The sequence below is a fragment of the Zosterops lateralis genome (genome assembly GCF_965231275.1).
Source record: "Zosterops lateralis genome assembly, chromosome: 12".
In the NCBI taxonomy this organism is placed as follows: domain Eukaryota; kingdom Metazoa; phylum Chordata; class Aves; order Passeriformes; family Zosteropidae; genus Zosterops; species Zosterops lateralis.
In genome coordinates, this window is record NC_139772.1 from 3,749,779 (window position 1) to 3,774,513 (window position 24,735).

General features: G+C 42.0%; 1 protein-coding gene across 1 annotated transcript; it reads left to right on the forward strand.

Annotated features, from left to right (window-relative positions):
- Positions 1 to 8,001: 8,001 nt before the first annotated feature.
- Positions 8,002 to 23,671, forward strand: MLYCD (malonyl-CoA decarboxylase; the record flags this gene model as incomplete). The annotated part of the gene is made up of 5 exons (XM_083870414.1): positions 8,002 to 8,502; positions 13,912 to 14,024; positions 14,985 to 15,141; positions 15,631 to 15,780; positions 23,138 to 23,671. The coding sequence occupies 5 exons, from the start codon at positions 8,002 to 8,004 to the stop codon at positions 23,669 to 23,671; spliced, it is 1,455 nt and encodes a 484-aa protein (XP_083726540.1).
- Positions 23,672 to 24,735: the final 1,064 nt, after the last annotated feature.

The following is a 24,735-nucleotide window of genomic DNA, read 5'->3' on the forward strand; positions in this document are numbered from 1 at the left end:
TGTTTCTCCCCTCTGGTAGAACTGCATTTGCTACCACAATTAATGAAATACAAATCTGCACAGTAGAGATTCTCACGTTCCAGGCTGTGGGTAATTTCTTTGGGGTCAATAATCAATAAAAGCTTAAACGAAAACAATGAACTCTACTCCTGCAGTATTTAGATCACTAAGCAACGGCAGAGCAGCATTTCCACAGAAGTCAATATAAAATCTAGAAAACTCAGAAAATTCAGAAAATGCTCTTCCTTAATTTAGAATTCAGAAAATATTCCTCCTTAGTCTAAAATTCAGAAAATACTCCTCCTTAATTTAAAATTCAGAATATACTTCTTCTTAATTTATAATTGAGAAAATACTCCTTAATTTAAAATTCAGAAAATATTCTTTCTTTCCCTACACCCCAGTGCTGCAGGATGCCAGGCTGCTCCTGACCTCTGCTCCCTGTAAAACACAGAGTGCAGGGCTCAAGGTGAAAATCACTCTGGAAACTGGGGCCAAGCCCCAGGGGTGTGCTGCTCTGAGCTGCTGGAGGAGCTCCTGAGATGAGGACAAAACTGGCTCCAGGCTGGCAGCAAATCCTTCACAACTCTTGCAGGCTGGAACACTCCAGCTCTTCTCATCTCTGAGATGCATTTTATTAGTACATAAACTAGGATGAGATCCCTTGCTGGCAGGGAGAACAAATCCACTAATTCAGGAAGATGGAAAGGTTTGGTAATAATGACCTCAGCAGCCACTGGGCTGTTGGCTCCACACCTCCAGTGCTGCTCAAGTTCAGCAGCTTCCCTTCCCAGGCTTCCTCCTCCGGAGTTCAGGGAAGGCTCTGCCCACTGTCCAGCACCCCTGTCTATGATAATCATGGATTTGATAAGGATTTCCTGCCCTGATCTGCAGGTGTAAGGGAATAAAGGCTGGCTGCTTTGCTTGGAGAACACTGACTGACCCAGCAGCACCTTCCTGCTGAAATAACAGTCAGGTGGGGAGAGAGGAACACATTTAGTGACCTCCTGGAAGAACCTCTCTCCTCCCACTGACTGCAGAAATAAACCCAGAGAGATCAGCTGGATGCATTTCCCACTCACCAGGAACAGCTCCTCTGCAAACATCATTTTTAAAGGTTATATTAACTGCCTGACAGAGCACTGATTTAATGTTTTGGTTTGTTTTGTTTGTGGTTTTTGTTTTTTTTTTTTTTATTCCACACTTGTAGAAATGTTAAGAAACAAAGCAAACAGGGCGTAGGAAATGCACAGAAACAATGGAAATGACAAAAACAAGCATCACCTTTTCCTCACCGTGATTCACTCCCTGCAGAACTGTGGGAACAACGTGGAGACACCGCAGTGGTAATTGAGCTTTTAGAGCCCTTTAGAGCTGGTGACACATTAATAGGTTGCTATCATAAATTCTGACATCCTTGCAATTTCTGTATTCCTGGATTTACACACAAACTGAACACTGTAAACACTTCAGTGCCTTCAGCTGCAGCATTACACATCTGTTAAGGCCACTGGTAACTTTAGGAAATAACACCGTGTCACAAAGCAAGTCAGTGTTCAGCAATTAAACTGAGTCCAGGCACCACAACCATCCCAACAGATAATTCTCCAAAGTAATTGCTCCAAGGAAACTCTGGCAACACTAAAAGTCAGCTCTGTTGAAGACAACAGTGTAAAAAGCAGTAGTTTCATTGCCAGTAGTATAAACACAAGAGATCTTAAAGGAGTTTGTTTCCTGATTATTAAGCTCCATGCTGTGTAAAGCAATTATTACAGCTCTCAATTTCCCAATCTTTGTGTTTATTAAAACTAATGAACGCTTTTAGCATACAGGAGACTAAATAAATTTGCATAGGATTAGAACAGGCAGCCTATACTCATCCCTGTAGGCTTAAACACTAACTGTAAAAGAAACATTTACCCAGTAAATAAACAAGCTGAAAACTGAACTCCTCCTCCTATAACTCAGTCCGTGCCTGGAGTTGAATTGGAATGGGCTGCAAAAACACTCTGAGCACTGAGAGATTGGTTATCCAGGGCAGTGCCAAGGTCACTCATTGACAATCCAACACTTCCCAGTGCTGCAGTTTCCAGAAATCAGGCCTTGGTTTCGGTAAAACACCTGGATTGTCAGAGCTTGGGGTTGGTTATATCCCTAAGCCCTGTAAGGAGCTATTCATCCCCTCCTTTATGATGGAGAAGGTAAAACAGGGAGAGCAATGTAAAGTACAAAGTTCCCAGGGGTTCTGTACTGTGCACAGCCCCAGGGAGTTCAGCCCCACAGCAGATGAAGATTTTGTCCTTCCCCAAAGAATCACAAATGTTTGGTTGAATTTCTCGTCACCTTCAGTGAGATTCCCTCTGTACTTGAATCCTGCAGTTTCCTCTTCCTGGTGTCCTCTGTTCCTCTTCCTCCTCGCTCTCTGTTCCAGGCGGTTTAAAAATCTGATTTTTGCTGCAAGCTGGAGAACAGGGAGACAAATCCCTCTTACACCCAGCCTTCTTCTTCTTCCTGTTTCTGCAGTCTGGAAGGGAATTTAATTTAGTACTTAGACACCCAAATTCACACAAGTGTAAAAATCTGTCTCAGCAATGAAGGAGAAAACCAACAAACATCAGTTTGAAAGAACTGTTTTAAGGAAGAATTTGCTCCTACACTGAATGGTTTGTTTTATAGGCATAAAAGTTTCATTCAGGGGAAAGTAGCCTAATATCCTGCCCTGTAAGAGTCTGTCCATCTTCTATTAGAGCCAGACATAATTAAAAGTATCTGCTAAAATCTTTAGCCTCATTTTCCTCTAATGGGCCATCTAAGCCTGAACAAGAATTAATATCAAGGAGCTGAACGAGCTGGTAAATGTTAATAGAAGATTTATTTGGGAATTGAGTCACCAATGAAGACTTTTCCAAGTGAGGAAAATACAAAATAAAGAAAAAAAAGGAAAGGGATATTTGTAAAGAGGTGGTGGGGAAACAACTCTGGCTAACATTTAATTTTTATTTTTCATACTAAAAGAGAAATCAGGGATTTTTTTCTCTTTTTTTTAAATGATACCAACATAAATAGGTGGGGAAAGAGTGGCTGGAAGCCCCTGTGGGACCAATCTCTGTGATAACAACAAGGATTCTGTGGGAACAAGGGTGAAATACACTGACTTATAAGTTCATGTACTATATTCCACTTTTATTTACTATAAACCCTGTAACAGCAAAATTGAGTGTCAGAAAATAAAGCAAATAAATTCAGTGTTCATATGAATATTGGCATCTTTCAACACTGTATTTAGGACCCATGGCTGAGAATAAAAAACTATTACAATCAGTTTAACTATGCCTTGAGATATTAGGGACATTTCTTGAAATCTCCAAGAGCTTTGGTTTTCTTTATATATATATATATAATATCTGAGAAATAGTTTCAGTCCATTGTCAGTTATAAATATTCCTAAATTTGTTAGAAAAAAAGACATAGAAACCAGAGTTTTATGGTAAAAGTTCTGATTCTACTGCATCTTAAATAAAAATCCTCAGGTTCATAATTATTTCAGAGACCTGCTTAATAGAAAGGGATTCATCACTTGAAGCAAACATCTCCATGATCTGATTTCAGAGGCAGACACCTCTGCTGTCCAGTACTTTGTGTCCTTACCTGGAGAACAACTCACTGGAGGCAAATTAAATGATAAAAACTCAGAGCTGAAGAATCAGGAAGGAAATCCTGAGCCTGCGTAGAACTAAAGAAAACTGAGCAGTTGTGAGCACAGAGCTGATCCTGCAGGCTCCCAGTACAAGCCTCCTGTGCTTAAAGCCAGGTAATTCCATAAAACAATGTTGTATTTATCTAAAATCAAGATTAAAGCTAAGCACTGGCTACAGCTCTGATAGTAGAAGGTTGCTATCTCATTTTAAATTATCTCACCCAGCCTGGGGAGCTGGAACAAAACCACCCTCAGAACTGGCTGCTTGGAGGGAACGGGTAATTGAAAAGCAGCTCAAAAAGCTGAAAAGATCCTGGTTTTTACTCAGTAACTACAGCAAGTTTGCTTTTTCCAGTGCCTTAAGAGATTTATGATCTCTTCAAAATGGGATACTAGCTCATTTAAAGTAATTTTACAAACTCTGTTCTGAGCTATTACAAAATGTGTTGAGAGGTTGCAGCAGAGCTCCCCGCTCTGCTCTCCCACCACAAGCCCTGTGGTGAAAGGAAAACAGAGGAAGAGACCTTTTATTTCCTCTCACCAGCCTGAAAATGGCTGGTTTTCAGTTGATCACATAGATATTTTTAATATTTTCTAGCAGATATTTTTTAAAAATCTTTACTTTGAGAATTAAAAAAGAGAGATTTGTGTATAAAGCCCGTTATTACAAGAATAAGGCACCTTTAGGATGGGAAGGGAGTGTATTTCCTGACAAATCTCCCTTGGATGAACACTTTGCAGGCACAAACAGATTTATTGGAAATCATTGGCTCCATCTTGTTTCTTTTGAAGTGAACTGAAGCTCTGCTACTCCCTTGAATAATAGCACAGTCAGTTTCTCAGTTCAGACTCTTGTCCTAAATACATTTATCTGGCACTCTGCATGCAAGGGCAAATACAGAAAAGGAACAAAACAAACCCCAAGCCACGGGACTACCTTCATTTCCATCATAAATCAGTTTGTCTTTGCCATAGTGGAATTATTGAGCAAAGAAACCAGGGCAGGTTTATTTTTTCCTAACATTTGAACAGATTAAAGAGGAAAAAAAAAAAAAGAGGATCAGACTGACTTGGATCAAATTGACTTTCCATCTTTTATTAGCTTCTCTTTTTGCTCGGAGACAAAATTTACAATTACTGAAGTGCAATTAAGGCTCCTTCCATCTCCAGTTTTCTAATAATAACGTTCAGCTTGCAGTAATAAACGTTTTCAAGAATAAACATCCACGGTGGCAAGGTAATCCTGGGGAATTTGGGATGGAATTTGGGATGGAATTTGGGAGGGAATTTGGGATGAGGCACCCCTGCAGCCCTGTGCAGGAGAGTCTGAAATCCTCAGGCTGAGCTGAAAAGGAGCTCCTGAACCCATGGAGAAGGTCCCAGGTGAGGCAGAGCAGGGCCAGACATCTCATGGTGCCCTCAGGTCCTGCCAGACACAGATGTGCTTTCATTTTCCAAGCAGCAGCTGAAGCAGATAGTTGAGTTTTCCCCGGGGGAAAATAAAATAATAATAAAAAAAGGAGTGGTAGGAGGTTTCAAAAGAAATGTCTTACTTGACAAAGCCTTACAAGCTGCACCCCTGAGGTCTCTGGAGATGAACAAGGCTGGTAGATGGTTTTTCTGGCCGTGGGTGATACAGGAGAGCTCTGCTCTTGCAGGAATCCTACCCAAGGCCAAGCTGTCAAAGGGGAAAGAACAGAAGCATTCCTGTATAGGATTTTTAAAAGGAATTGATCCTGAGAAATGCTGACCATTTTCTGGCGGGTTGGAGCCTTCATCTTCCATCGCCACTCTCCCCCTGTGCTAACATCTCTATCTCGGGCTTCTTGAAATTTCTGAATCTGAAACTGAGCTGGTCCATGAGGCTTTCACTGAATAGAAAGACTGATTAGACTCATTTTAGCACAATTTTAGGGCTTATGTCAACCAAATCTGCATCAGATTGTGAAGAAATTTACTATATAATCATACATCGAACAAACACAGTGGATTTAAGATAATTATTAAACATATAGAAGTAAAAGATCATTTTCTAGCTCTCCTTTGTTAAAAAAAATAAGTCTGTCTAGCTCTTTTTATGAAGCATGGCTAAAAATGTTATATTTTAGTTTTCAAATGGAAAAAGTTGTACTTGTCTGATGGATCCTTATTTAAAGCTGCAGAATTGCTATAAAGAGTGCATACAGAAAAACAGCATCATGATTTTTGGTGGAAGTTCTTACCTACTCCTCTGTCTCCACAGACATTATCCTGGGAATCTGACACAGGCAGAGGCTGCTTTGGCAGCCCCTTTCCTCAGGAGGTGAAGGAGAACTGGCCAGTCAACTTTGAAGGCTTTTTTTCTTAGTTGAAAATTAAGTTTTAAAGGTGGGAAGGGATTTTTCCGAAGCTTAATTCATTGCCAGTGAGATTCAAATGCTTTTTTAAAAGTCTTTTTATATATTTTAATGCTTCTGAGTCATGTTTTCTGTCCCTTAAGGGTATAATAGCTTATCTTATGACCCTCAGTTCTCTAGGACTATGCTGCTCATGCTTTGTTTTTTTTTTTTTCTTTTGTCCCCTTCCTTGGGAATCTCTAAACATTTTATTCTAAAATTTGTAATTAAGCAGCGCTCTCTTCTTTTGTCTCTTCACTGACAAAGAGGGCTTGATTCCCTCCTCAATTCTTATTTCAAAGGCTGAGAATCACAATTCCCTGTGCTTTTAAGGACAATTGCTGCTCAATTCTAATCTCACTGACATCAACATGACCTATGTGTTCTTCTGGTTTAATGTCTAAAGGAGGCAAATCCTCAATGTCCAGAGGAGTCTTACCTTTGTAAGCCTGAGCTGGGAGCAGGATGGAGATGTTTAACTTCATTCACAAAAGGTCCTGACACACTTGAGAGGACTTTGGACTCATGATGAGGTTTTTTTTGCCACAGGGCCTGAAGAACAGGCTGCACTCAGGTCTGTGACCTCAAAATTGCACAACCAAATTTATTTCCTGCACTTGTTTCAAAGCAAATTTGTGTCGTTTCCTGCAGCAGGAGTGGCCTGGGCTCCCTGGGACTGGGATCCCTGTCCCTGAGAGTATCAGCAGCTTTGCAAAAGCCTCCTCAGGACATGGGGAAGCTGCCCAGGAAATTGGATTTGTTCCCTGGCGTGCACCTGATGCTGTTTTACACCACAATAACACAGACTCTGATTTCAGAAGGCTGAAAATGACTCCTTTATTTTTGGGATGTGTCTCCCTTTTATACTGTTTTATACAGACCAATTTGATTGGTGACACAAAGACAAACCTCTTCACTCACATTGGTCAGAGCAGAGGGACATCAAGAAGTCCCTACTAGGGAAAGGAACAAATAACAAAGTTACAGTTACAAAAACATTTCTCCTGTTTACAGAAAATTCCCTGGGAAAAGAATTTCAGAAAACCAAAACACCTCAGGCATGAAACCTGCGCTAAATGCACCAAGCCAATAATGACACACTCAAGACACACATGAATTATTTATTTCAGACTTGTGCAAGCCGGGGTTTTCAGTGATGTTCCATAAAGCCAGTACAGCCCAACAGGAAATATGGGAGCCACAGGGGACAAAGATACAGTGGACAGTGTAAGGTCGTAAACTGAGACAAGGGAGATTCAAATTAGGTATTTGAGAAAAATTTATTCGTTGGTTGGGAGGTCAGGCACTGGAATAGGCTGCCCAGGAAGGTGGTGGAGATGTTTAGGAGTCTGTATCTGGCAATTGCTGCTGTGGTTTGTGCTGTGTTACAGCGCCAGCGCTGGGTGAACACTTGGGCTGGATGATCCTAAAGGTCTCTTCCAATCTTGATGATTCACGGAACCACAAAGTCAATTAGCTTGGAAAAGACCTTTGAGATCATCAAGTTCAACCAACTCCTGGACCAGCCCGTGGCACCAAGTGCCACCTGCATGGAGGTTTCTCCACCGCCTCCCGGGGCAGCCCAGTGTCTAACCACAACCAGGAAATTCCTCCTCACGTCCGACCTGCCCCTCCCCTGGCACATCCCGGCACTGTGTCCGATATGATTTTATGGTTCCAAAGTGCAGCACGGCGAATTCTGAGGGCAGGACGGTGCCAGGGGATCTGCGCCCCAGGAGGAGAAACCACCCGTGACCGCTGAGCGCCACACTCAACATGGCGGCCGACACACCCCTCACACACCCCCATCCCCTCCCCGCTTTCCACACTTCCCATTGGCGAGGCGCGCTGTCAATCTGTGACTTTAACCAATCAGCACGCGCGGAGCGGGCGGGGAGGGCGGGGCCGCGGCCTGCGGCGGTGTGCGGGATGAGGCGGCTGTGCCCGAGGCTGGGCCCGCGCCCGCTGCTCTGGGCCGCGCGGGGCCCGCGCCGCCTCTCGTCCGCCGCTTCCCCGGGCATGGAGGAGCTGCTGCGCCGCTCGGTGCCGCCGCTGCCGCCCTACGAGACCAAGGAGAAAGCGCCGCCGCCCGCCGAGCTGCGCGGCGCCGAGTTCGTGCGCTTCTACCGCGGGCTGCAGGCCGGGCCGGCCCGCGCCGAGCTGCTCACCCGCCTGGCCCGCGATTTCGGCGTGGAGCACGGGCGGGTGGCCGAGGCCGCCGCCAAGGTGCTGCAGGCCCGCGAGCAGCGCAGGGAGCCCGGGGCGCTGCTGCAGGCCGAGGATCGGCTCCGATACTACCTGATCCCGCAGTACCGGGGGCTCTTCCAGCACCTGGGCCGGCTGGAGGGAGGGCTGCGCTTCCTCGTGGAGCTCAGGGCCGACCTGGTGGAGGGGCTGGCCAGCAAGGCGGTGGATGGGCCCCACGTCAAGGTGAGGGCTGGACTGGGTGGGTGGGTGGGCGGCTCTAAAGGGAGGGAGTGTTGGGGGAATGTGGTTCGGGTGCAGGAACCGGCCCCGTGGACCCGGATCGCTGTCGGGGCCTTTATGGGTCTCTCAGTTCAGGAAGGACACTGAAGTGCTGGAGTGGGGAAGGATCTGGAGGCCAAGTCCGATGAGGAGCGGCTGAGGGAGCTGGAAAGGGGCTCAGCCTGGAGAAAAGGAGGCTCAGGGGGGACCTTGTGGCTCTGCACAAGTCCCTGACAGGAGGGGACAGCCAGGGGGGATTTGGGATCTTATCCCAGGGAACAGGGACAGGAGGAGAGGGAACGGCCTCAGGCTGGGCCAGGGGAGGCTCAGGGTGGACAGCAGTAAGAATTTCTTCGCATAAAGGGTGATTGCACATTGGAACAGAGCCAGAGAGGGTGGAGTCCCCATCCTTGGAGGTGCTCAAGAAACCACTGCTTGTGGCACGTAGTGCCATGGACTCGGATGACAAGCTGGTGATGGGTCAAAGATTGGACCCGATGAGCTCAGATGTCTTTTCCAACATAAATAATTCCATGATTCTCCAGAGAGACACGAGTGAGCCCTTTCCCCCAGTGGGAGCTGCCTGTGCTGACACACCCAGGAAGGAAGTGGCCCCTGCTGTGAAGCAATGGCCTTTCCAGGGCGCAGTAGGAAGTGCTGGCACACAATAATACATTGGTTTAAAAGTTAATTCGCAGCAAAACTGGGCTTGGTTGTTTCTCATGGTGCTGTTTCAATTTTTGTCCTCTCTCTCTTACGTTCTTTTCGTGTGTTCTGTTCCTTCTTTTCACCACAAGACACTGATTTTCCACTGTCCTTATAAACAGGTGAATTTCTGATGAGCTCTTGCAATGCACAGAGTGAAATTGGCTGAAAATCTGTTCCCTGGGTGCAGTTCCTCCTTTTGCTGTTCAGAACCTTCTCACCTGCAACACTTTACTTTTTCTGTGCCAGCATTTTCCTCTTGAGATTTGTTACATTTTGCTTGCTTATTTATATTTCAGCCCTTGAAATATGACTCTGGTGAAAAATTCACAGCATTATGATCTCAGGTAGCAAATCATCCAACGATTGCTTTTAAAATATCCTTCGCCTTTCCATATGATTTAGAAAAAGTCACTGAAAAGTTCAACTTGCTGGCAAAAGATAATGAAAAAGAGAGGATTTTTTGTCAAATTGATTTATCTATGAACCTGCTTCCATAATTAAGCAGTTGTTGGAGTGTATTTGTAATCTTGGCCTTGTGTTGATCTACTGGGAAAAAAAAAAGAAGCACCATCATTGTTAAAAGTTTCTCTATAAAAGTGTTTGGAATTTGCCTATCAAAATTCCTCATTTCATTAGTGCAGAGTTGATTTCAGTTCTAACATAAAGACAAATGTGCAACAAGAGTTTTAGAAGCTCTGTATATTTGTGTCTGCACTGACAAGGAAATGTGGGAATAAAATTAAATGGATCTCCTTGATGCTGGTGGAGAATTACAGAATGCATTATGTGGCCTCCTGGGATTTTGCTTTTGCTCAAACTGTCTGAAATATTTCTTAGACAGTCCTTTAGTTCTTTACTTTGTAATTTGAAAGACCTATTAAAACTGGGATTGCCTTTTACTGTGTTGTAAATATGAAATATTTTTTCTATTTTCCTTAACACTATCAGCATAAAAGCAGCTCGGAGTGCTCAGATATTGAGTGATGAAGGATTTCTATTTCGTGTTTGTTCAACAGATTGCAATGAAATATCACATTTAAGTAATTAAGTCACTTGAAAGTGCTTGAGCACAATTTACTCATTGTCCAAATGGGCAGAAATGGTGGGGGAAAAAAAAAGAAATAATGATTTTAATTTTAAGGACAAGTTGTCCAATAATATAAACCACAAGAGCCAGGAGAGTTTTCAGCAGTGCCATTATCACCACAGTGATTACTATTAGCAATAAAAAAGCAGAAACCATTCCCCTTTAATTTGTGTCACTGTTGAATCCTGGTTTGCTGGTGGGGATATTTTTCCAGTATCTCAGCAGGGATATTTTCAGTGTAGATTCTGAATGTAATCTGTGGGGAAAAAAAAAAAAAAATCCCTGAAACCCCACCCAAAACAATCCAAAACAACCCCCCCAGAACAGAAACCTTCAAATACTTGGCACTATCAGAGTAGATCTCTAAGTTCCAAACGAACTAAATCAGGTTGAAAACTTCAAACATTCCAAAACCATGGGAAAACTCAAACTCTTGCGAGGGATATTTTGTTTACTAGTTCGAGAGGGAAAGTGAAATAGTTCCCTCATCAGAGAGGCATTTTTTCGTAATAAAAAATAATTAATTGGGGGTTTTCATAAGAGTTTTCCCATTTGCTGCCCAAGGAATAGGTACTTGATGTGAAGATTAAAAAGGCTGTAATTTGCTGTCTCGTAGCCAGGACACAGAACGAGAGAAAAAATAACCATAATTTATTAGGCTTGGCTAATAGAAATTGAAGTATAGCTGGTAATTTGAAATACTAATCTGAGTATGTCTTGTTGCTCAAATTTAAGACTGGGATGCTGAATAATGAATGTGCTTGCTTTCCTTTTTAATGAAGTGTTGCAGATGTAATTTTTATGACTAAAAAGGCTTCTGAAATGAAAATAAGAATTTATTTACCACTAAATTTACAAAATAAGAGAACCTCCCACTAAATCTCCAAAATAAGAGACCCAAACTTGAGCCTGCCCTTGTTGGAGTGAAGCTTTTTGGAAATGTCCTGTACCCTGAAATATTAAACACAAGTCAGAATCTCATTTAGATGACTTGAATTAAACAGTTTAGGATAATGAAAACTTTCACCTCTCTCTGCACTAAAAAGTTTTGTCAGCACAGAATCCTGGAGTGGTTTGGGTTGGGAAGGACCTTAATTCCCACCCAGTTCCACTCCCTGCCCTGGGCAGTGGCACCTTTCCCTATCCCAGGGTGCTCCAAGCCCTGTCCAGCCTGACCTTGGACTCTTGAGGGATGAGGAGCCCACAGCCTCTCTGGGGAACCTGTTCCCCACCTCACAGGGAACAATTTATTCCTCATCTCCCATCTAAACCTGCTCTCTTTCCATCTGAAGCCATTCCCCTGTGTCCTGTTGTTCCAGGCCCAGTTGGGGTTGGACCTCCAAAGCAGGTCCCTTCCACCTGGAGCTCCTCAGTCTCCTGCACAGTGCCCTGTTGTTTTATAAAACTTTATTCATCACAACTGGCAGGTTGGTTGAGTTGTAATTCCTCATAAACAATATTTCTTGCTCCCCACATCATTACTGAGAGCACGTCTGCTCCACTTTCTTCTTTGGTTCCAGCTGCCATTCCTTTTCTCCAGCTTCACCCTGGAGCTGCAGTAGCTCTGTAAGGAAAACAGCCCTGGGTTCTATTGGCATCCCTTGCTAAAAACCTTCAGAGGAGCAAAACTCACGATTCCAGAGCTTCCCACTCTGTTTCCATGCAGGATAAATGTGCTGCAGTCAGTCTGTGCTTTGTCACTGCAGGGGATGCAGAGCAGGATGTCCCAATGCTGCAGCAGTGCTGCCCTCAGTCCCCCTGTGCCTCTGCACTGCAGCTGAAATGATGTTCAGAAAGCTCATGGGTGGCAGGAGAGCCATGAGAATCTGTTCCTTTGCCCTCACATCTCACAGCTCCAGCTTGTTCTTGTTTACACTGTGTCCCTGACACTGTTTTACACCACAACACAGACTCTGAGATTCAGAAGACTGAAAATTACTCCTTTATTTTTAGGATGTGTCTCCCTTTTATACTATTTTACACAGACCAATCTGATTGGTGACACAAAGACAAACCTCTTCAATCACATTGGTCAGAGCAGAGGGACGTCAAGAAGAAGTCCCTCCTAGGGAAAGGAATGAATAACAAAGTTACAGCTACAAAAACATTTCTACTGTTTACAGAAAATCCCAGGGAAAAGAATTTCAGAAAACCAAAACATCTCAGGCATGAAACCAGGGCTACATGACCCTACAAATAAAACAAACCAAACAATTCTGGAATGCCTGGAGACTCTCACTACAACAGGGGATATTTCACCAAAATGATTTATGGTTATTATCTAAAAACTCCAGAGCTGTGCAGAAAGAAGGATTCACAGGGGAGGTACTTTAAAGTCAGAATTAATAAACCAATCAGAATATATTTGGTTAGGAAAAAGGTATTGAAAAAAAATCATTATGGAGGACAGAATTGTTCTGTGCAGATGAATGGCTGTTTCTTATAGATTGGAAAATTAATTTTTTCTAGTATCTTAAGTTTTAAACCTGTCCTTTTATTCAGTCTTGAAATTCTTGTAGCAGTTACTTTGGCCAGCAGAAACCTTCTTTGATGTGTGTCTTTTGACAAGTGCATCTGCAACTTTCATCTTGATTAGGTCATGATAAGAAATATTTTTGCTTTTTATGACAGTCCTGAGACTACATCTGAACTTAGGAAAAATGCTTTAAGTTTTCTAAGTAGATTTAGATGTTTTTTCCAGTTGTTTTTCTTTAATGTAGCAAGCTAAAGTACATTGGAGCTTAATTTTTATCTCTTTGATGTGCAGCAGTAGGTATTTAATAAAAGTTTCAATAGGAGATGAAGAGTTTTTGTTTTGAAGTAAATGGTTATTAAGGTAATTTCAGGTAAGCCCACGTTTCTGACCAGGCTGTTGGTAAGCTGGTGCTGGTATCACACTGTGTCTTGTGTACAAGGCAAATGGAAGAAAGAAAAACAAACTCTGGGATCTCTTTTAAGGGATATTCATGCTGTGCTGAGTTCAAGAATACTTGTTAAATTCAAATAAATTTAGACAGGAAATCTTTAATAGTACATGCAGCAGGAAACTGGTAGGGAATAGAAAAATCACTATTAAAATGGATGTTTTTGAAAGGATTTGACATTACAGTTGGGTTTCATCTCTCACACTGTTCCAAAGCTGGTTTGATTTTTCAATTCTATTGTTTTATGCCGCTGGGTTTTATTTCTCTGGCTAAAATATTTTCATGTTTTTATAGAGAATAAAAAATCCTGTCTGCATCCTGTTGAAAGATATTTTCATAATATTGAAATCTGAACTACTGTGCAACTGCAGCCTTGTGGTCAAATCTGCTCAAAACCTTCTACCCATTGTCTGCTTTTTGTCCACAGTGGGTTTTTTTGCCTTGTCTTCCCTGTCCTTGCTTGCACTACAGACAGTCCCTCAAGGATTTTCCTTGGTTCAGTCCTGGACTATTTCATGGTTAATCTCTTCAGAAAAATCCATAAGTTTCCTTTAAGCTCCCAGTGTTGTAGTTGGAGTCAGTCAAGGTTATCTTTACTCACATTTCCATGTTGTGGTTTTTCAGCAGCTCATTCCCTCTGTGTTGTGTTTGCAGGAGATGAACGGGGTTCTCAAGAACATGCTCTCAGAGTGGTTCTGCACAGGGTTCCTCAACCTGGAGAGGGTCACCTGGCAATCTCCTTGTGAAGTCCTCCAGAAAATCAGTGAGTAAGTGTTGAGGGCTGGGAGGAGTCCTGGGTGAAGAGGGGATGGAAAATTTGGGACTGCAGAGATTCACTGTTTTCTGAACTGAAGGCAAAGTATAATTATGAAATATTTGCGTTAACACGCTCTAGAGTCCAATTTTAATAACAGATTGAATTAAAGAATAAAGGGGATAATTTGTGCCATCATTTGATCCTGTAGCTCCCACACTGCACTGGTAGAGTGCTGCCTTCCCTTCCAACTTCCTCAGTTACTCTTCCCACCTTCCCAGAGGTGCTGCACTGGTTTTGGCTGGAACTGGTGAGGTGCACAGGATCACTGGTGTGAACTACATGTGAAGAGAGCACTTTAGTTTTTATGTAATGTGCTCTACAACATGGATTTCTGAATCTACAACATTGATTTCTGTATCTATTGCATTGATTTCTGTATCTATTACATTGATTTCTGAATGTACATAATTGATTTCTGAATTTCTGTCAAATAGCCAAGGTTGTGATGAAGTTGAAAATTACTAAATTATGTGGTGGACCATCTCGTATGAAATCTTGAAGAAAAAATAATCTCTCGAATGTTCTGAAAGTGTGTTGTTTAGGTGTTGATGAGGCAAAGAGCTCTTGTACAAGCTGGATTTTCCAAATAAAAGTAATTAGTAATATTTAATTAATCTTTGAGTAATTTGCCAAACACACTTGTGAGTGGGTGTGTAATATCCCTTTACAAACCACTTTGTCACAGCTTGATGACAATTTTACATTATTCACAGGCTGATTCTTGGTTTTTTGATTGGAAAGTTTTGTCACTGACATCAGTGGGAAAAGCACTGAGCTTATAGGGCAGCAGAGCTCTGTTTTAAATGAAATAATAATAACAATAACAATAACAATGATAATAACGATAGTGATAATAATGATAATTATAATGATGATAATAATAATTTTATTTTTAATTTTTCTCCTTGAGCTCTGAGGCTGTGCACCCTGTCAGGAACTGGGTTGACATGAAGCGTCGAGTTGGGGCTTACAGAAGGTGCTACTTCTTTTCTCACTGTGCCATCCCAGGGGAGCCACTGATTGTCCTGCACGTGGCACTGACCAGTGACATCTCCAACAACATCCAGGTACAGCCACTGGGGCATTGAGTGCACAGCAAAGTGCTCAGAGTGCACTGTGTTTATTTAAAAATCTACAGTCCCCTATAATTTTGGCAATATTTGCTTTTGTTTTGTCTTTCAAGAGGTGAGAGGATATTGGCATGTAAAAATTCCGGGGATGTTTTGTCTCTCTTGTGTATTATGTAAATTGAAATTTGGAGGGTTTGCTCAAGAGCAAGAAGAATAAGAAAAGATAAGAAATATATAGAGAAAATGAGACTAAAATTTCCAAGTGGTTGCAATTACTTCTGAAAACTTTCAACCATGTTGCAGTTTTTTCCTGCAAGTACTAGTGAATATGCAGCTCTTCCTACTTCTTCATTAGATTTTTGTTGCCAGTGAATAAAACAGTGGGAAAAAGTGTTAATGCATTTAAAAGTTAAAAAGAAAAACTTTCCCATAATGATGATAATAACAAATGAAAACATTTTTTATTTTTAATCCATATTTTCCCAGGCCATAGTGAAAGAAGTGCCACCTTTAGAGACAGAAGATGCAGACAAAATCACAACAGCAATTTTCTACTCCATCAGTTTGACTCAGCAGGGCCTGCAGGGGGTGGAACTCGGGACTCACCTCATCAAAAGAGTTGTCAAAGAGCTGCAGGTGGGTGTGCCAAGGGGTCTGTTTGTCCAGCAGGGTTTAGTTCCCAGTTCATGTCACTGCCAGGAGCTGCTGGGGCTTTTCCTACACTTAGAATTTCTCCCCAAAGCAGCCTTTGGAGATGTGGAGAGCTGGAAGAGCATTTCCTGCTCTTGGTTGATGTCTGTTCCACAGTGGGCATGTCCTTTGTGAATTCCTTGTGTGGTTTCCTGAAGTCAAATGAGAACATTTTCATTGAGTGTGGCTTTGACACAGCCATGTTCTGCTCTGATAAATTCAGATTGTTCAAATTGTTACCTCTCAGTTGAGTGGGAAGAGCCTGATCAAGATATTCTCCCTTCCAAGTACCTGACAGTGCCTTTTCCAAAATCTTACAGCTGCTCCAGGAACAGAAACACTTCTGTTCATTAATGAGTTCCTTGTTTTGTTTGTTATATTGAATTGTCACTGGTTATGGGTGCATGTGTGCCCTGAATACATCTATGGAGAAAAGTAAAAAGGAGAGAGGTTTCTTTGCCCAGGTATGTCTTGCAATGTAGTAAAGAAAAAGTCTTAGAAGTCAAAAGAATATTTTACTTTCTGCCAGTCACTTCTCTGAATTTAGATAACATCACTGCATGCTAAGGGATTATTGTTAATATCTTTAGTACTTGGAGAACCTTCCAAACAAGTGGAGAAAGGAATGAAAATTCATTTACAGAGCTGTGTGAAAGAGACAGTCACATTCCTGTGCTGAGCACATTATTTTATTTAATAGTCTGCACTACTTAAATTGCTGACAAAGCTACCACTTAAAAGTAATGATCACTGCTTGTGTTTATATTCATTGTTTCACATCTGGATTAGTAACGATGTCTGGAAAACTGGCTGTGATTTAGAACTTCAGTTCCACTTACAAAAAGATCTTAAAATTGGATGCTCCAAACTTCCACTGCCAGAAAGTGATAGATTATTTAATTGCTGAATCATAGCTGGCTGTCTTGAGGTGGTTTTTTTAATTTATTTTATTTTATTCTGTTTTTAATGGATATTTTGGCTGAATTTTGTTGCTTCTTGCTTTTGGAATGGCTTTTAGACTAATTGTTGAAAGTGCAGTAGCCCAGGTATAATTAGGCCATGCCATCTGTCTGATCTTGACTGAGGGGAAATTGGAATAAATTCATCCAGTTATCTGCTTTCATATCTGAAAAATAATTTCTGCATAATTGAGTTGCTCTCATGAAATAACCCTGTTGACATTGTATCTGTCCATCACTAATTGCTTGCAACACCAGCAAGGTTGTGAGTGATAAAGGCAAACAGACACATCATGCTTAGATAACCTAATGCAAGTTTTAAAATTCATTGTGTCCAACAGAAGAATGTGTTTTGTATTTAACCTTATGGCAAAGTTTTTACATTTCAGGGTTTAAATCTTCAGTGTTTATCATAAGAAACCCTTTGCTGAGATGCCTTTAAATACATTTTAATCATAAAATCAATCCCTCAATCTTAAACAACTTCTTTAACATTGAAAACTTGAGTGCTTTCCATGCAATGCCAAAGGTGGAGATCTTTCTCCCTACTCAAATTTCCCACACTTAAAGGTGTTGTGAGAAAGGTGCTGGTAGGAAATTGTTGTGTGACAATTTGGACATGGACTGGGGTGTTTATGCATATTCTGTGTGCATGGATTAAAGGTGCAACAACCTCCATGCATTGCCCTGCGCCATTCCTGTTTGGAAGGGAACCACTCTAGGGCTAAAGAAGATAGAAAGGATAACCCAGGAATATTTATCCATTGTGGATGTGGCTCTCTGATAGCTTTTTCTTCACTCTTGGATGTTCATATTTTTCTCTCTCCTGCTCTTCCCACTCCTTCATGCTTTCTCCTCCTTCATTCCAAAGTATTGTCCTCAAATTTGGCTTGAATGGTTCAAGAACCATCTCCCACTGCATGTTTTACATCTGTGACCCTAAATCACTGTTCTGTTGTTCCCTCAATTATTTGATGCTCTTCTATAACCCCTCAGCCTTGTGCCTCCCATCTCAGTGGACTTCACCCCTCAGAGGAGAGAAGCCCTCTGCATTTCAGCTTCTAAATACTTCCACTGTGGGATTTCTACCAAGTCAGGGTTGTCCAGGGCCAAGGCAGGGCATGCAATGAGTAAATACTCCTGGCAGCCTGTTTTGCCTGGCTCCCAAAATTCTGGAAGTGCTTTTTCTGTGGATTAATTGCACACATGTTCTCTCTTCCTCTCTGCTCAGGTGCAAGCAAAGGACTTGCCAAGGTTGTCTCTGTTCAGGTTGGACATAATTCTTGGGAGCAGCATTAGAGTCACTTCAGGAGGGACAAATGGTGTGCAGGAGTGCTGAGTGGACTTGGTGACAGCAGCTGAAACAATCCAGCCTCAGCAAAAAAGTCCTGGCTCAAAAATTACATCTCATTAAGCAGCTTTTGTAAAAATGGATGGGTGAGGTCTCTGATAGGAAGAGGATTTTTTATATCACGTTTGCATGGCTTTGCAATAAACAAATCTTTCTTTCAAGTGCTGCTAAATCACCAAGTGTTCCAGGTTACAGAAGCTGAGACTCTTTTTAATTTAACTGGTAATAAAATGCATTGAGGAGACCATTTGCAAGGGTCAAGGATTTTGTTTTTCGTTTTATTTAAATTAATGATTAAGACACTTTTATAACTTGCCATTTGAGTTCATTTTTGTGGACATCTGTTTGATGTGCAGAATTCTGTTTTGTGTTGTCCCAAGGTGCTGCAAAGCTTCTTTTATCCTCCAGTAAAAATCCTTTACCTGACTTCTACCTTAGTGTAACCTGCTCTGACATTTCTACTTGTAAGTGCCACTGTAACCTCCAGACTGAAATCCCAGCTGTCATTCTTCATGAGGAAAAGTCCAAATTGGACCTGTCATGGATGTGTATCATGGAAAAGACATGCAGAGAGTTAGGAGTGTGCTGAGAACTCCTCTGCACCAAAGCTTTCATCTGACAGGATTTCAAAACCTGTACTGAAACCTGGATCTAAACTAGAAAATGATGAATATAAACCCAGTTACTGCCATATTCCTTAATATCTCATTAATACATAAGAATTTATTTAGAAATCTTCTTGCTAATTTGCATGAACTGAGTACTGTGCTAAACATGAGCAGGTGTGGGGCAGCACTTCTGACCTTCAGAGGATGCCAAGCCCTGATTTCCCTGCTGAAAGCATTCCTTGTAAATGGCTTTTTCTTAGGATTGTTGGGAAAACTGGTGAGGATTTCACACCCCAGTGCTGAGCACTGTTAGTGTGAGGCACTGTGTACAAATTGATGGCCTCTGCTTTTGGGTCTCACTGATTTAAGCAGATTTAATTGAAGCAGATGGAGGATGGATGAAGTTGAGGCACAAAATGGGGTCCTCAATTTCTTCTCTTTCTGTGTGCACAGTTTGCAGTTGGAATCCTTAATCTTTACCTGGACATGAGGATTTGGCATTTGCCACAGGAATTGTTCTGTATAATTGGCTAAAGGGAGGATATTCTGGAGATCAGAGTTGGACCTGGTGCCACCTGCAAGGGGCATCCTGGAAGAAATTGTGCTGATTATTTGGGTTTTTTTGGCAGTTTCTTGACAGAAGTTTGCTACATAGATAATACAGAAGGGGTTTGTGTTCAGGCTTCTGTTGTTTCTGAGCATATCCTGTTGGGATTGTTTTGGGATGAATTCATTAGGCCACTGATACCACTTTGATCCCAGTTGTCCCTGTAGAAATCTGGGAATAGGCTGTGTAGGCATTCCCTGCAGTCTCTTGTTTATATTAATGTATATAAAGCAGGGAGCAGGCAGCAGAAATGATCTCTTGTATTTCTGAGATTGAAGTTTGTGTCGTTCCCAGAAATGAATTGGATTTTGAAACTATTGCAGACAACTACAAAAAACCAAACCCACCCCAAATTGAGCGCAGGCAGATAATTTCTAGCAAGCTGATGGGTGCTGGTGAGAGAGGAGGTGGATGGATTTCTCATTAGGCAGACATTTAATTCCCAATGTGTTTACAGCCACTCTAAACACTCCGTGGCTCTTGCAGAAGGTACATCACGGCAATTCAGTCAGCAGATGACAGACACAGATAACTGTGCTGAAGCCTTTGAGAAAACTGCTGAGGATTTTATAGCCTGTGGCATTTGAGGGAGAAAAGTGATAGCTGCTGTGTGACTCAATAGAATGCTCAACAATTGGTGGCAGATTTTAGCTTTCTGCTTGGGCTGTTGATAATTGCTACCTTAATTTGATCTAGGTGACCTGGGGAGATCATAATTTCCAAAACAGGCTTTGATTTCATTGATGAAAAATGTGACCTTGGACTGCAGCTTTCAGAGTGCAAGACAGTTTCAGATGAGATGTGGATAATGGGAGAAATCTGTGCTCTTCTGCAAGGAAAGGAAAAAGAAAACAACAACAAAAAGCAACAATCAAACACAGAAATCTACCCCGAACCAAAACTAGCAGCTGTTTCTTAATGGTGTGTGGGTTTCTGACAGGAAAGTAAACATTAATGGATCTCCACCAAGAGCCTTAGAAACCAGCACATCAATTTAACAAAACATAAATGTGCTCACTCCAGCGCAATTATTTATTTTTCCACAAGAAATGGATGCCTCAGATAAGCTTCTAAATAAAGCTTTTATCAGATGTGTAGTAGTTGGTACTGTACCTTCAAAATGGGGTCACTTTCCCATGTCTTATCTGTGCTGAGAAGTAAAAAACCCACAATTTCCCATTTTGGTTTTTTAATAGAGTAAGAGCTACTAATATTCACTTCACTCCTGTGAAGTGTTTGGGGCTGTGCTGGTGAACAGGTCACTCCTGAAAGTGGGTGATAAACAAGGAGCAGTCAATGTCCCCAGGAATCCCTGTCAGTTATTTAATTAGGATTTTGCAGTGGTTATTACCACACCTAGAGGGGGAGAAATAATTCATTCTCCCTTTTGTCATCGTGGGTGGTGCACAGGTGCCCTGGGGCTGTGCAGGCTGGCGATGAGATTGGAATTGTTATCCTTTGGAAGCAGCAGACACGGCTCAGCTCCTGAGTGAGACCCTTGTTAGGACTGTTCAGGAGCAAAACAAGGTGTAAGAGATGGCTGTAAAGGAACTTTTTTATTTTATGGATGCACATGCGAGGAAAGTTGGATTTCACAGAAGACATCAGCTTTGGAATTACTCTTAAAAATAAAATAGCATCATGTCCTTTAGTGGAAGCTTGAAAAAAGTTTCTACTTCTTTACTAGAATGTCACTCTCTGAGTGTGGCAGTTGTAGGAGTTGTGAGCACGACCCAGTCAGGATCTCCTGGGAGCTCTGGTTACAAAAATGGTGCTTTGTTCAATAAGATACAGCAAGGAGTGTTTTTAGGAAATAATCTGCTTGGTTTTCTTTATCTGGTTATCTAAGGAGACGAAATGAGGTTTCTTTGATAAGGTGTAACTTGATTTGCTTTTCTTGTCCCTGCCTGGTCCCAAAAGAATTCCCTAGGCTGACACATCTAAATAACAATCAAAGAGCTTCAGCTCAGGGCAGGGAGTGATTTCCTGATTTCCTGCAGCTGATCCAGCCGTGTCACCAAACTGCAGAGCTGCCTGTGTGTCCCAGTGCTGGAAGAGACAGCAGGGATGTGAGAAACGAGTTCCACTTAGAAAAATTTATAAGTTTAATAAAAGAAGAAGACAGAAAAGCAAAAGTTCTAGCTGGAATCCCTCACCAGAAAGCATGCCTTTACTCTCAAATCCTGTGTTTTAAGGATTGCTGTATTACATATTCAATAGACCCTAATGCATGATTGAAACATTCTCTTTGGGTTTGATCCATTTCAAATCCCCCCCAATCATTTTATCTGTAGATCCATCTGTGGGTGGCTCCATTCCATCTGGTGACATGGGTCCCATAAATTCTTCTCCTGAGGTTTTTGGGTATCTTCATTTGGATAAGAAACAGAAATCAGGAGGCTTTATGCAGAAATGCAATGTGACCTTCCAGACCTTCTGGTTTGGTCAGTTTAGATGTTACAAAGAGCAAAAAAAATTAGTCTTTTTACTGTTAACCCTATGTTACAATCAGAAAATATACATTTATTACCTTTCTAAACTCTATACAGCACAATTATTCATTCTGATATTTGCAAAAAGCCAATTGTACAATATGCATTTATAACAAGGGACATATTTGGGGAGCTGCTGTGGGGTGGGAGAAGGTTCTGTGACTCTCAGAAATGGTTCTTGGCCCCGGCACTGGCAGGCTGCACCCTCCCCGAGCCGGCTGCAGGCGGCAGCTGTGGAGCTCTGCAGCAGCTCACACAACCTGGCAGCACCAGCTGAGCCCTGATGGCTTTTTAATGGTTACCTCGGAAATCCTCGAGGTACAAAAAGTGCCCTTTGGAGTCGTTCAAAGACAATTTTCTGCTGACATGAAGATGCTTCTGTAATGTTGATGAATGTCTTGGTTCTTTACCATTTCTTCTGTTGGAGTAATAATTAAACCAATGCTGGGGTGTTTTCAGCTCAGCTCTTGTCTCCCCTCTGTTCGTTGGCCCCCCACTCCAGCAGGAGGATTTTATGTTCATTCCAAGGGACAATGAGTTTATTCTTCACACTGGTGAACCCCCAAACTAACACAGTTTTCATTATGTATGTTTTGCTTTACTTGATTTCATAGTTAGCAAGGTTTAATCAGAAATTAGTAGGAGTAGAGAGGAAATTTTATGTGGTCAAAACAAGTGTTATATTCACACACTTTGTATTTCTTGCTGGTTTAGGGGATATCATTAAAGGTAGCTGGCTTTTATAAAGAATTTCATTCAAAACGTCAGGAAATACTTCTTTCCATAAAAAATCTAAAAAATAGCTCCTCTTAGTTTTGCAATAGACTAAAATACTAACCTGCTCTTGATTAAAAAGAAAAAATTATAGATTAAAAATAAATAGTATTTAAATGATTTTCCAAACTTGAGTGTCTGTTTAAAAAATCTTCTCTTCAGAATCTCTTCTTCATGGCCTGTGGTTTTATTTGTTTATTTCTGCCTGTGAAAGGATAACAGCAGAACCCAGTGGTGGTAAGTCCTGCAGAAGTCCTTTTGTAGAGATGGTGTGTGAGGAATGGCATTCAGTCAGTGCTAAAATTTTCTGTGTGCCCTCTGTGCCTTCTCATCACTAACCTGTTACTGCCGGGGGATATTTTACCTTTTTTTTGTGTCAGTTCCTTCTCACATTCTCTGCTCTTCACTTGCTAAGAAGCAAAGGCCATCAGAGCTGCCCTTTCACCCAAACTTCTCTGTGTCAATAATGACCAAACTCATGCTTTTATTTTTTTCTCTCCTTTTACCTGCAGAAAGAACTCCCTCAGATAGAAGCTTTTTCCACCCTTTCCCCCATCCCAGGATTCACCAAGTGGCTCGTTGGTCTGCTCTCCTCCCAGTCAAAAGAACAGGGAAAGAACGAACTTTTCACAGAATCCGAGTGGCAGGAGATCTCTGAGCTGACGGGGGACTCCAGCGGCGAAACCCTGAAGAAGCTGTTGAGCACCAACGAGTGGGTGAGGTCAGAGAAGCTGAGCTCGGTGCTGCATCCCCCCCTGATGAGGCTCTGTGCCTGGTACCTGTATGGAGAAAAGCACCGAGGCTATGCCCTCAACCCGGTAGCAAATTTCCACCTGCAGAACGGCTCGGTGCTCTGGAGGATAAACTGGATGGGGGACACGAGCCCGCGGGGCATCGGGGCCTCCTGTGGCATGATGGTGAACTACAGATATTTCCTGGAGGAAACAGCCTCCAACAGCGCCCTGTACCTGGGCTCCAAACAGGTCAAGGCCTCTGAGCAGGTGCTGGCCTTGGTCAACCAGTTCCAGCAGAACAGCAAGCTGTGATTGACTTTGTTAGCATGAACACTCAGAGTGAACGTTCCTCGCTGTGATTGACTTTGTTGGCATGAACACTCAGAGTGAACGTTCCTCGCTGTGATCACCTGCAGTGTCTCTACTGAAATCTGAATGTACCTTTGTAGGACAGACGTGCTCGGAGTTCCTCTTTGCTTATGTGTGCTCAACCTGGTTGAAATCACCTCTGGTGTGTGCAGAGGGGTTGGAGTTGTGTTAACGCAGAGTAAAATCTTCATCAATTACAGCCCAGGGGTCACTTGAATGGAAAATACCTGAGACAACGTAATTCTGTTGGTAATAAATTGTATAAGCTGTCTTTGCACTTCTCTGTCAAAATGCTGCTAGAGATTGTTGAGAACCAAAGTACCTGGAATAAAGGTCAGTTTGAGGTCAAATATATTATCAAAACAGCAATCTACAGTTTTATTTCTACAATATCCATCTTTTGCACCCTCAGAAAAATCTCATTTAAAACCTCCTGGTATTTTCATTTCTCAAACTCACTGAATCCTTGCTTTGCTGGAGCGTGGAAGAGCCTTGCACTAATTTTGGAGAATCAGGATCTCAGTACAGCAGGTATGTTATGATATATTTGCATGTTTTGGCTGCTAAAATTTAATGAGCAATAAAGAAGTGTTCAAACAGGAGAGAAAAATAAGACAGACTTACTTGGGAATCAGGTGAGGAGTTTCTAAGTATGTATATTACATTTTGGCTCTGGTACTGTCTTAAGTTCATAAAGAGCTTTTTTAATAAAGAGGTAGGTGTGATTTATAAACCAATAAAACAAACTCTCAATAAATCCTGGTTTCAGCATCTCCCCTCCTTTGCTTTGTGACCCTCCTTGATAAGTTTCACTACACAGTTACTGCAGGACACTCCTATTTTTAACAGTGATCAGGGGCTGGCTCCATTCTCATCTTTCTCCACTGCCTTGGAGTTCAGGTTTCAAGGTGAAATTTAGCTGCTGGTATAAATACATACAAACCATTCTTGGCTGGCAGGAATAGAGAAAGAGAATTCTCCCTTTGTTAAACTCTCTGAAGTTTGAG